Below are 11,037 nucleotides of genomic sequence, written 5' to 3'. Positions count from 1 at the left end.
ACATTTTGTGGTACCCAGTGACTTTGCATTGGTTTTACATTTAAAATCCCCAATTGTATGACAACAGCAATTAAATTTATTGTCTACGAACGGTCACCATGCAAAACTAGCAGCAGCTAGTTAGGGTTAGTGTTAATTGTCCGTAAAGAAACATAGCTATTCTCCAATATGAATGGAGAACGGCGCTAGGTTTATTCCTGATGTGGAACGTAATCACATACATACATACATACAATGCATAAATGTCATTGTCTAAAATTTTACTACCACGCGGCCATTACGTAAGTTTGCTGGAACGGTTGGGTGAGTATGCATGCGAAATTACAGGCTTTTGTACTTATTAATCTTTTTCGATTTTCAGATCACATGAATCAAATTAGCCGTTCTGGTGGCCCTGGTGGGTATATTGAATTTACCGACTTTTCGTCCACTTAAACATTTTGTCTAAAATTTTACTACCACGCGGCCATTATGTAAGTTTGCTGGAACGGTTGGGTGAGTATGCATGCGAAATTGCATGCTTTTGTTCTTATTAATCTTCTTCGATTTTCAGAGATTTTTATTGCGGTGGACGTGTGTTTACTCTCGTTGGTGTACGAATTGGAAAGTTTAACTTCTGTGCATTTTCGTGGAAAACTGCATTCGTTTAATTAGATACGCACGGAAATAAACCGCCACGATGGGAATAAAATTCCTCGAAGTTATCAAGCCATTCTGCAGCATACTCCCGGAAATTGCAAAGCCGGAACGAAAGATTCTTTCAGAAAGTCACCACGGTCATGAGCACAGTCATCCGCATGGGCATGGACACACACAAGAGCATGTCAGTCCAGAAGCACTAATGAATCCAACGTTTCTGAGACAATCTCAGCATGTTGGTGCTAATATGTCGGCACCTATACCCACAGCGCATGCCACGTATGATTAGTACAATGAGTACGATAGCGATACCCATGCCAGCACCACCACCTAGAAGTGGTACAAGTACCGGCGTACCAACAGCATTTAATGATACGCTAATCGATTTGAGTGGCGAATCGCAACAGTAAGTGTGTAAACCGATAGGAATTACAACGTAATTTGGTATTTTTATTTAACACGGATAAATATATATTTACATAAATGTGTATATGGAAAAGACGCACCACAAATTGAATGCACACTTAAGATGCGTAGGTACATTCATAAAGTTGGTAAATGTGGATGATGTTAAGAAATGGTCGGTTCTACAGTTGGAGACGAAAAGCGAATTTCTAATTATGCGTTTAAAAGTTAGTTTAGGTTGCCTTTTCGATTTAGTAAGAACTTTAATGGTATAAAAGGGATTATCCGTGATGTGTAATATATATATATATATATATATTTTTTTTTTTTTTTTTAATTTTGAATGAAGCAGAACTTTTGTAAAACAAAACGAAAATCCATAACTTCTATCCATAATTTCTGTACAATTTTTTAAAGATAATTCTGAAAAATGGAAACAATATCCAAGATTTCCCTGATATTGGTTCTATTCCTAATTTTTGCAAGTGTTTTTACTGTGGATGTATATGCAGTCTCGCTGGCTGCAAATGTAGATGGGAATGCCTATAAGACCGTCGTCGACAGTGTTGCGGACGCCGCCTCCGTAGCTTTAGTCGCAGACGAATCACCATTAGTTAGCTCAGAAGCAGCACAACAACAGAGTGCTAGCGCCAGTAAAATCGAAAGCGTCACCAGCAAGTAGCGCAACTTTCGACGCTGTACACAATAATTTCCTAAAGCAAAACCAACAGCTAACAGATGAGCCCTCAGCATTGACCTCAGCGGCATTTTCGGTCAATCAGCAGCACCAAGCCTCATGCATATCAACATTTGCAAAAGAAGAGCCACCGCGACAACCGCCACAGAAGAAGTATGAACATGAAATCTCCGTGCTGGGTTATAAAATTCCAATACCTTCATTCGTAATGGACGGTATGAGTTCCGTGCCAACTGGTGCGGAAGTAAATGCCGGCGGAGCTGTTGGTGCAGATGCAGACACCATATCTGAACGGATTGGCGACAGTGGCAGTTCTGATGATGCGAACATTTTCAAGCTCTTCTGCGAGAACACCACCATCAGTAATGTAAATGCGGAACTGCGTTCCAAAATGTATATCAATTATGGTTACATAATCCTGCAGCATTGCTATGTCAACGAGGATGCGTCGTCATTGCAATTGCAACAGTACGAAAGTGTGCGAAACTTCAAGTGGTCGTATAGCAATGTGCATGACCAACAATTGGAAACGCTTCTTTCGAGTCATAAATCGAATTTCGAGAATTTAGAATCCCTTGATGGTGCTATGGACTGCTATAACACTATTCATCTTCTTGGTTTGCTGCCAAATCCCGCTTTTCGGCATCATGAGCTCAGACTCAGCTGATCCGTTCTACTGGATTCGTGTGAGTTTAGCTTCGAATCGTGGTACACTTATGGAACTTGGTATTTCTCCAATTGTGACGTCCGGTCCGATTATGCAGCTGCTGGCGGGTGCCAAATCATTGAGGTCGGCGATACACCTAAAGATCGTGCGCTATTTAACGGTGCACAAAAATTATTCGGCATGGTTATAACAATTGGTCAAGCCATCGTGTACGTCATGACAGGCATGTATGGTGATCCTTCGGAAATTGGCGCCGGTGTGTGTTTGCTAATTATTATTCAACTGTTTGCTGCTGGTTTGATAGTGCTGCTGCTTGATGAGTTGCTGCAGAAAGGTTATGTCTTAGGCTCTGGTATTTCGCTTTTCATTGCCACCAACATTTGTGAGACTGGTGTGTGGAAAGCATTCTCACCTACAACTGTCACTACCGGCAGAGGTACAGAATTTGAAGGCGCCGTAATTGCACTATTCCACTTGATGGCCACACGCAACGACAAAGTACGTGCGCTACGTGAAGCATTCTACCGCCAAAATTTGCCAAATTTGATGAACTTGTTGGCCACAGTGCTGGTATTTGCCGTGGTCATATACTTCCAAGGTTTCCGTGTGGATTTGCCCATCAAATCAGCTCGTTACCGTGGCCAATACAGCAGCTATCCCATCAAGCTCTTCTACACTTTAAACATTCCCATCATTTTACAATCGGCTTTGGTTTCTAACTTGTATGTCATCTCACAAATGTTGGCTGTCAAGTTCCAGGGCAATGTCTTTATCAATTTGCTTGGTGTCTGGGCTGATGTTGGTGGTGGCTGCATTGGCGCGTTATCTGTTATGGCTGACTTTTTGGGTGCCATTGATTCAGGTACAGGTATTCTGCTGGCTGTAACCATCATCTATCAGTACTTCGAAATCTTCATTAAGGAGCAATCGGAGATGGGTGGCATGGGCACTTTACTGTTTTAAGTTGGGGGTGCGCTGTACATTATTCTAATTAATGTTGTTTATAAGAGGTGACTCACTCAAAATTGAACAATATCTATCCTCGAAAATATAAACCAATTGCCATATCGCTTTCAGCGTCATATGCAAAAGTATAGCTCGGTGCGTCTAACCCATCATTACAATTATCGCTTCAAACTCAATGGCCCAATCGCTCAAGATCGTAACTATTGTACACCCATATCGCACAATGGTAAGTCATCGGATTATGAACCAGGAATAACCGCAGGTGATGCCGATAAAGAAGACAACCAAAATTATGCAGCTGCCACTGCACTAATGATTATAACAACAATAATTCTCATATTGGTGGAGGTGGAAACTGCAAGTTTACTAATACACAAAGGACTAATACCTACGAGCGGAACTGGCGCACATAACGGAACTAATGCCGGAAAAATGGGTGAGTTAGACATATCCCTTTAAAATATATGCATATGTATGTATAGATATTTTTTTTTTTTTTTTTTTTGAACTATAGTCTTTGCTGGTAGGTTTTGACAATTGAGGCGAACTCATTTGGTCTAATGGGTTGACTGACGATTATCGAAACCTGTCAAGTAAAATGTATTCGCTTCCCATCAGACCTAGTTGTGTTGAAAAACGAGCAAGCATAATGAACAATTGTAACGACTTTCAACTTATTTCGCTTATTATTATATTTTTTGGAGGATTTTAATTGATAATTCGCACCTCGTTACCAATTTCGTATTTCTGAAACAATTGTTCATCAAGCTTGGTCTGTCTTATTTTTACCCGATTCATCACGCTGGGTCTGTCTTATTTTTACCCGATTCTATGCTTACAAGATCTAACGATGGTCGGTTCTTTATACCCAGATCTACCCGGAGAGGCCGGGCTAAGAACCATCACCAAAAATCTAACTAAAAACACGACTACCTTTAATATTGCTCTGGGTTAAACTTGATTATAGGCGTTGAATCCTTCCGAATGCATAGAAGTGGAATTTTTGTGCGATGAGGAAGTGGAATTCACGCGGGATTGGGGATCAACGGAGAGGGTTTATTTACGAAGTGCTTGCTGGCTCCTCGGTTTCTTGATTTTGGGATGGAAGTAGGACCAGTTTGGCCAGCGGTCTCGTAATCTGCCCTTTTTCCGTGATGATGTCAACTACGCGTACTCGATCGTCGGGACCAGGATGTAGGCTGATAATTCGACCTAATCTCCACTCATTTGACGGGAGGTTGTCTTCCTTGATGACAACGAGATCTCCTAATTTTATATTTTGCTGTGGATATTTCCACTTAATCCGCTTTTGCAGTTCGGATAAATATTCGGTTTTCCATCGTTTACAAAAAGTTTGGTGAAGGGCCTTTAGCTTCTGCCACCGATTTACTATCGAGGCAGGATTCTCGTGAGCGTCGATTTCAGGTGGGGCTAGCAGGTGTCCACCAGTAAGAAAGTGACCTGGAGTGAGAGGCTCCAGGTCGGTAGGTTCATTCGAAGCGGGGCTCAATGGTCGTGAGTTGAGGCACGCCTCAATCCGACATAAAAGAGTACTGAACTCTTCGAACGTATACTTATGAACGGATGCAATCTTTTTAAAGTGGCTTTTAAAGCTTTTTACCCCCGCCTCCCATAAGCCGCCCATATGAGGAGCAGCGGCGGGTATGAAATGCCATGTGAGCATTTGATAATTGTATTTCGAAACTGCTTTTTCACGCGAATCTGCTAAAAATGCCTTAAATTCAGATCGTAAAGATCGTGAAGCTCCGACGAAGTTTGTACCATTGTCGGAATATATGTTCTTCGGGCATCCTCTTCTGGCTACAAACCTGGCGAATGCAGCTAAAAATGATGGAGTGCTGAGGTCACTAGTTGCTTCCAAATGGATCGCTTTTGTCGTAAAACAGACAAAAAGGCAAACGTATCCTTTGGACATTCGACAACCTCGGCCGCTATAACTTTTGATGTCAAAGGGTCCTGAAAAATCTACACCTGTATTCGTAAACGCGCGCGAAAATGTGGTTCTCTCCTGAGGGAGAATTCCCATAAGCTGGGTTTGCGTACGTTTTTTGTATATCGTACAGACTTTGCAGTTATGGATTGTGGATTTGATCAGATTTTTAACTCTGGGGATCCAATACTGAGTTCGGATAAGGCGAAGCATGAGTTGATTTTCCCCATGCAAAGAGACTTGGTGAATAAAGGACACTATTAGACGGGACAACCTGCAGTTATAAGGAATAATTATTGGATGCCGCTCGTTATACGCTAAGTCTTGAGACGCTCCAAGACGCCCACCAGCCCTAATAATGCCATCTTTATCTATGAACGGATTAAGCGGTAGGAGTTCACTCTTGGAGTCGATGGAGTTTCCTGCTTTAAGTTTCCTGTATTCTTCACTGTAATAGTTCTGTTGATATATTTTTATCAAGCGTTGTGTCGTTGCTTTAATTTCATGGGATGAAATTAAGCGTGACTTTTCTTGAAATGAAGCTTTTGTATTTCGATGCGTTCTTTGAGAGAATCTCATAACATATGATAATACTCTCAAAGCTCTCGGAAAATCTGAAAAACGGTCAAGAATATCGGTATAATTTACTTTGGTTGTATAAACGTGCGTTCTTTTTTCCTCAACTACTGTGCTGTAGTCTGTTTCCTGGGTGGGCCATTTTGGGTTATCTTCTTGTAACCAAGAAGGTCCCTGCCACCACAACGAATTGTTGACCAATTCATATGCTGGAAGTCCTCTGCTCGCTAAGTCTGCTGGATTTGATGCCGAATCCACATGCAGCCAATTCTTGTTTCCGACTTTCTCTACAATTTTTGTGATTCTATGGGCAACGAAAGTTGACCATGAACACGGAGGCTTACGAATCCAAGCGAGAACAATTGTGGAATCGGTCCACAGATGTATGTTGATATGCCCTAAGTTGAGATTGTTGATTATTGAATCAACTATTTCCGCCAATAGTACCGCTCCGCAAAGTTCCAGTCGGGGTAGCGATATGGTTTTAACAGGAGCAACTCTGGTTTTTGCCAAAAGCAGGTTAATAAAAACTTTGCTATCTCTTTTGACACGCATATACACAGAGGCGGCATATGCTTTCTCCGATGCGTCACAGAATCCGTGTACTTGTATTTCATCCGTTGGAGAAAAGTATACCCATCGCGGTATACGAACCTTATCAATTTCGTTATAATGTTGGGTAAAGTTCTGCCATCGGTCTAGAGTGGTCGAAGACACAGTCTCATCCCAATCTGTGCCTTCCAGCCAAATATTTTGCATAAGGATTTTGGCTACGATTATGATAGGCGCAAGCCACCCCAGCGGATCGAAGAGTTTAGCAATGGCAGATAGTATCGCTCTTTTCGTAACAGCATCGCTTTTCTCCAATGGCCTTGCTATAAAATAGAAAAGATCCGTATGGGCATTCCATCTTATTCCAAGAGCCTTGACTGCGCTGGTATCTTCAAATGCCAAAAAATCTTCGCTAAGTAGATCTGTTTTTGGTATGCCATTAAGTATTTGCTCGCTATTGGCTGTCCACTTTCGAAGTGGAAAACCGGCTGATTGCAACACTTCCGATATCTCATCTCTGGCTTTTATTGCTGAATCGATAGTGTGTCCACCAGACAATACATCGTCGACATACATGCATTTTCGTAGTATGTTAGAGGCTATTGGATGGGAGCTTTGCACATCGTCAGCTAATTGTAAAAGTGTCCTTATAGCCAGATAAGGAGCACAATTGATGCCGAACGTGACAGTCTTTAATTCGTACAGACTGATCGGGTCATTCGGGTTAGTGCGAAAAATAATCCTCTGATACTTAGTATGGTTGTTATGTACCAGAATTTGCCTATACATCTTCTCGATGTCACTGTTGAACACATATTTGTATAGTCTCCAACGGAGTATTAGTATCGGAAGATCTGCCTGAAGTACTGGTCCTGGGAAAAGTACGTCATTTAGGCTGTTGCCATTCGCCGTTGGGCTTGAGGCATTGAACACCACGCGTACTTTCGTTGAAGTACTTTCTGCCTTTATAACAGCGTGGTGCGGCAGAAAATAATTATCAGACGAGTCTGCGGGTATGGGATTTGTTATTTTCGACATATGCCCAAGCGTTTCATATTCCGCTAGAACCCTATTGTATTCCTTTTGCAGGACGGGATCCTTGGCCAGCCGTGTCTCATTCCGGTAAAATTGAGAACATGCTCTTTTAAGGGATGGGCCTAGGGAAATATTTCCTGGAAAATCTTTCCTAAATGGTAGTGACACGATGTATTTTCCTTTATTATTTCGTATGGTTGTCTTCTGATACAGCTCCTCGCAGTACTTGTCGTCTTCATTAAGGCTCTTGTTCTTTGGAATCTCCTCAAGCTCCCAAAAGGCACTCAATTGCTTGTCCAGACTAACTTCGCTGTAGTATGAGACGATATTCGTTCCTGGATTCGAGGTATCAGTTCGCCCTGTTATTATCCAGCCAAATACTGTTTCTTGGGCCAGAAGTGTGTTTAATATGTTTTTCTTAAGCCCGCTCAGAATAATTTGTGGATATATGTCGCCACCCAGAACAAGGTCTACGGGTTCATTGACGAAAAATCGTTTATCCGCTAGAATTAGATCTGGAAATGCTTGCTTAGTCACTGCACTAATGTGGCAAGTAGGAAGATTTCCAGTCAGTTGTGCTAGCACGAGCACAGAGGTATTTAAGCGGAACAACGGGTCAACAGGAGACCGCAATTCGATGTTGCACGCTTCTTTAACCTGCGCCGTAGTTGTATTAGTGATGCCCGAAACTTGGGCATGCATACGCTTTGACGGCAAGTGAATTCTGCGTTTTAGTCTTTCAGTAATGAAAGAACACTCTGAACCAGAATCAATAAGTGCTCTAGCGGAATAGTTCGTACCATTGAGATAAATGTTGACGCGTGCTGTCCCTAATAACACACCTGTGTTTGTATTCGCATAGCAAGACTTCACGTTTTTGCTTGTATGCTTGTTTGACTTTGTTGAATTGCGTTTGGCTTGGGCCTGATTGGATGTTGATGCAGAATTAGTCGCAGAATCCAAAGAGGTCCCAAGTGTCGTTGCCTTTGTTTGAGCTGTCTCAATATGAAGGAGCGTGTTGTGTCGCGAGTGGCACTTTATACAATTAAATGGGTTTGTGCATCTTGACACGGTATGTCCAGTACTAAGACAGTTCAGGCACCATTTTTTGCTTTTCAAAAAATCGATTCTATCAGCAGGTGTTTTGTTGAGGAATTGTGGACAGTTGCGTAACTTGTGCTCATTAGTTTGGCACATTTGGCAGGTGAACTTGCTCACGCTTGCCTGAAAGGCTCCTAGCCTTTTAGTGTTAGCTTCCTGGTGGTGCCGTGCGGGTTGGTGCTTTGGAGCTTTCACCGTTGTTGTACCCTTTAGCCCCGCTAGAGTTTCCAAAGTTTGGAATCTATTGGATAGGAACCTGTCCATATCCTCCCACTTTGGAATGTCAGTTTTCTGGTCTATGGTCTGTTCCCATAGGGCCAGTGTACTTTCTGGAAGCTTCGTTGAACACAAATATATAATAATTGCGTCCCAATTAGAGATGTCAATTTGATGACTTTTTAGGGACGATAAACAATTATTAATCTCGCGCTGTAGGTTTTTAATTGAGCTACCACACTCAGATTCCACTGTATTTAAGCTAAATAAAACTTTTAATTGTGTGTTAACTAAGATACGTTTGTTTTCGTATCGCTCACACAGGTTTTTCCAGGCTGTCGAAAAGCCTTCATGGGTAAGTGGGCACTTTCGCACTATGTCTTTTGCCTCCCCTTGTGTTTTATTGTTGAGGTGAACTAGTTTCTCAACTGGGGTGAGGCGCTTGTTCAGGATGTAGATGGCCGTGAACATATCTCGGAAAGTTGGCCATGAGAGATAGTCGCCCTTGAACACATCTGTATCGCACGGTGGCAGGTGGATATTGTGTTCTCGGACGGACCGATCCTCTACATCTTTGTTCGCTTTGGTTAGAATTTCAACCTGAGAACCAATAGCAGACATGCACCTAACATAGCTTTGAAAGGAAATCTTATTCTTCTTTTTTATGGCCTTAGCATCATCCTTAGACAATCCCTCATTGATAAGCTTATCGTAAGCTAACTTTGTTTTTTCCCACAAAGCTTTTAACTCGTCTTGTTGAATAGCAAGACCATGTTTGTTTTGTTCTGCGGCGGGTATGCCGTTGTAATCAGATTCAAACTCTGTTACAGCTTCTGCCAAAAGAATATACGAATCCATTGTTTAACGTGTTTACCCTGACCGAAGTATTAACTGTAATGCCCAGATAGAATCTATATGATTTTACACACTTAATCTTATCGAAGATTAGAGGTTGTATGCGCAAGAGAAGTTGCCAATTTTTTATCCACCGGAACTTGCCACTTAAATGTATACCAGAAATCCAACGAATTAAAAAGATGCAAAATAGTTTGTATTGCGAAATATATTCGACACTTTATTAAAATGTAAACCTTTTTCTTCTAGAATTATTGTTTACTAACGACTCGCCACCCAACTGTGCCGACTAATATCTACGCGCTTTGATAAGCTATGCAAGGTACGCAATAAGGTGTAAATAATATACGTGGTAAAATCGTGATGTGTGCAACGTACGCAGCAAATTTTAATAAACAGAGTGACCACTTCGATGAGTGCAACGTACGTAGCAAATATATATGGTAAAAAATGTGCAATGTATGAGTTGAATCGCTTATGCGTAGTGATTTAGTGAAAATCTACAATTGGTCCAATGCAAATAACAAAATTTAGAGGTTATGTATCCTCGAAACAGTGACAGTGTTCGCAAATATACAAAAGAATGTAAGCCAACTAAGAGGCGCAGTGAAAAAACGATCAGAAAAATGAAGGTTATGATTATGGACTGTCAGTTTAAACAAAATCTAAATCCTTCATTAACAATATTAAGTGATGCGGATCACTGACGTGAGTGTGTATATACGAGTGGTTGCAAGGTGCACTTATTTTTGGTTGCCGTGCGCGGACGTAATTTGAACCGAGACTTTAAAAAATGTGCAGCAAACCAACGAGTACTGTGTGACACTGTGTGTATGTTTATGTTGCAAAGAACACCTAATTGTGGTCGCTGTTGTCACTTGCGGACGGACAGACTAACCTCAATTATTAATAGTGTGGCTTTAAAATTAAATGCTCCAATTGTATATTTTCAGTTTAAACACTCGCGAGATTCTAGTTTGCACACGCGCATTGAATTTAAAAACGTTTTTTTTTTTTTTTTTTGGCAATTTTCTATCAAGTGCAATTGAAATTATAACCACGTACCTTGAATTACAAGTGATTGGTGTTTGGTGGTTGTAGTGTTGTACGCTCGCTGGTGTCCTGGCAAATTAAGCTGGTGTCGTGGCAAGAAAGCTGAGTGTGGTTGTGTTGTCGCTAGATCTCTGTGGCTTGACCGATCGTTGGCGCAAAAAACGTTGTGGCAAAAAAGTGGGTGCTGGACAATGATTCCCTGTGTACGCTGTGGTTGTGGACTGTAATATATATATGCAGGTCGTTGGTCATTTATTGCTCGGCTTCGATGGGACCATGTCAAAACGCATGTGCTTCCTCGACTTTAGCGCTCAGACGCACAGG

The 11,037-nt window shown here is 41.6% G+C and overlaps 1 protein-coding gene, 1 long non-coding RNA gene and 1 pseudogene across 2 annotated transcripts; 2 read left to right on the top strand and 1 right to left on the bottom strand.

Annotated features, from left to right (window-relative positions):
• The first annotated feature begins 16 nt into the window (after positions 1-16).
• On the top strand, positions 17-1,472 carry LOC118754985. Its single transcript, XR_004994963.1, has 3 exons — positions 17-303; positions 362-495; positions 554-1,472. It is a non-coding gene; the product is annotated as an uncharacterized LOC118754985 (long non-coding RNA).
• An 854-nt stretch (positions 1,473-2,326) lies between these two features.
• Positions 2,327-3,371, top strand: LOC118754987 (annotated as a pseudogene).
• A 2,214-nt stretch (positions 3,372-5,585) lies between these two features.
• Positions 5,586-9,663, bottom strand: LOC118754986. Its single transcript, XM_036489849.1, has 3 exons — positions 6,246-9,663; positions 5,673-5,819; positions 5,586-5,599 (listed from the first exon to the last, which is right to left on the bottom strand). The coding sequence occupies exons 1-3, from the start codon at positions 9,661-9,663 to the stop codon at positions 5,586-5,588; spliced, it is 3,579 nt and encodes a 1,192-aa protein (XP_036345742.1).
• Positions 9,664-11,037: the final 1,374 nt, after the last annotated feature.

This window comes from Rhagoletis pomonella, unplaced genomic scaffold, assembly GCF_013731165.1.
Source record: "Rhagoletis pomonella isolate Grant_MI unplaced genomic scaffold, Rhpom_1.0 Rhpom_scaffold_05050, whole genome shotgun sequence".
Classification (NCBI taxonomy): domain Eukaryota; kingdom Metazoa; phylum Arthropoda; class Insecta; order Diptera; family Tephritidae; genus Rhagoletis; species Rhagoletis pomonella.
This window is presented reverse-complemented; position numbering and strand designations above follow the sequence as displayed.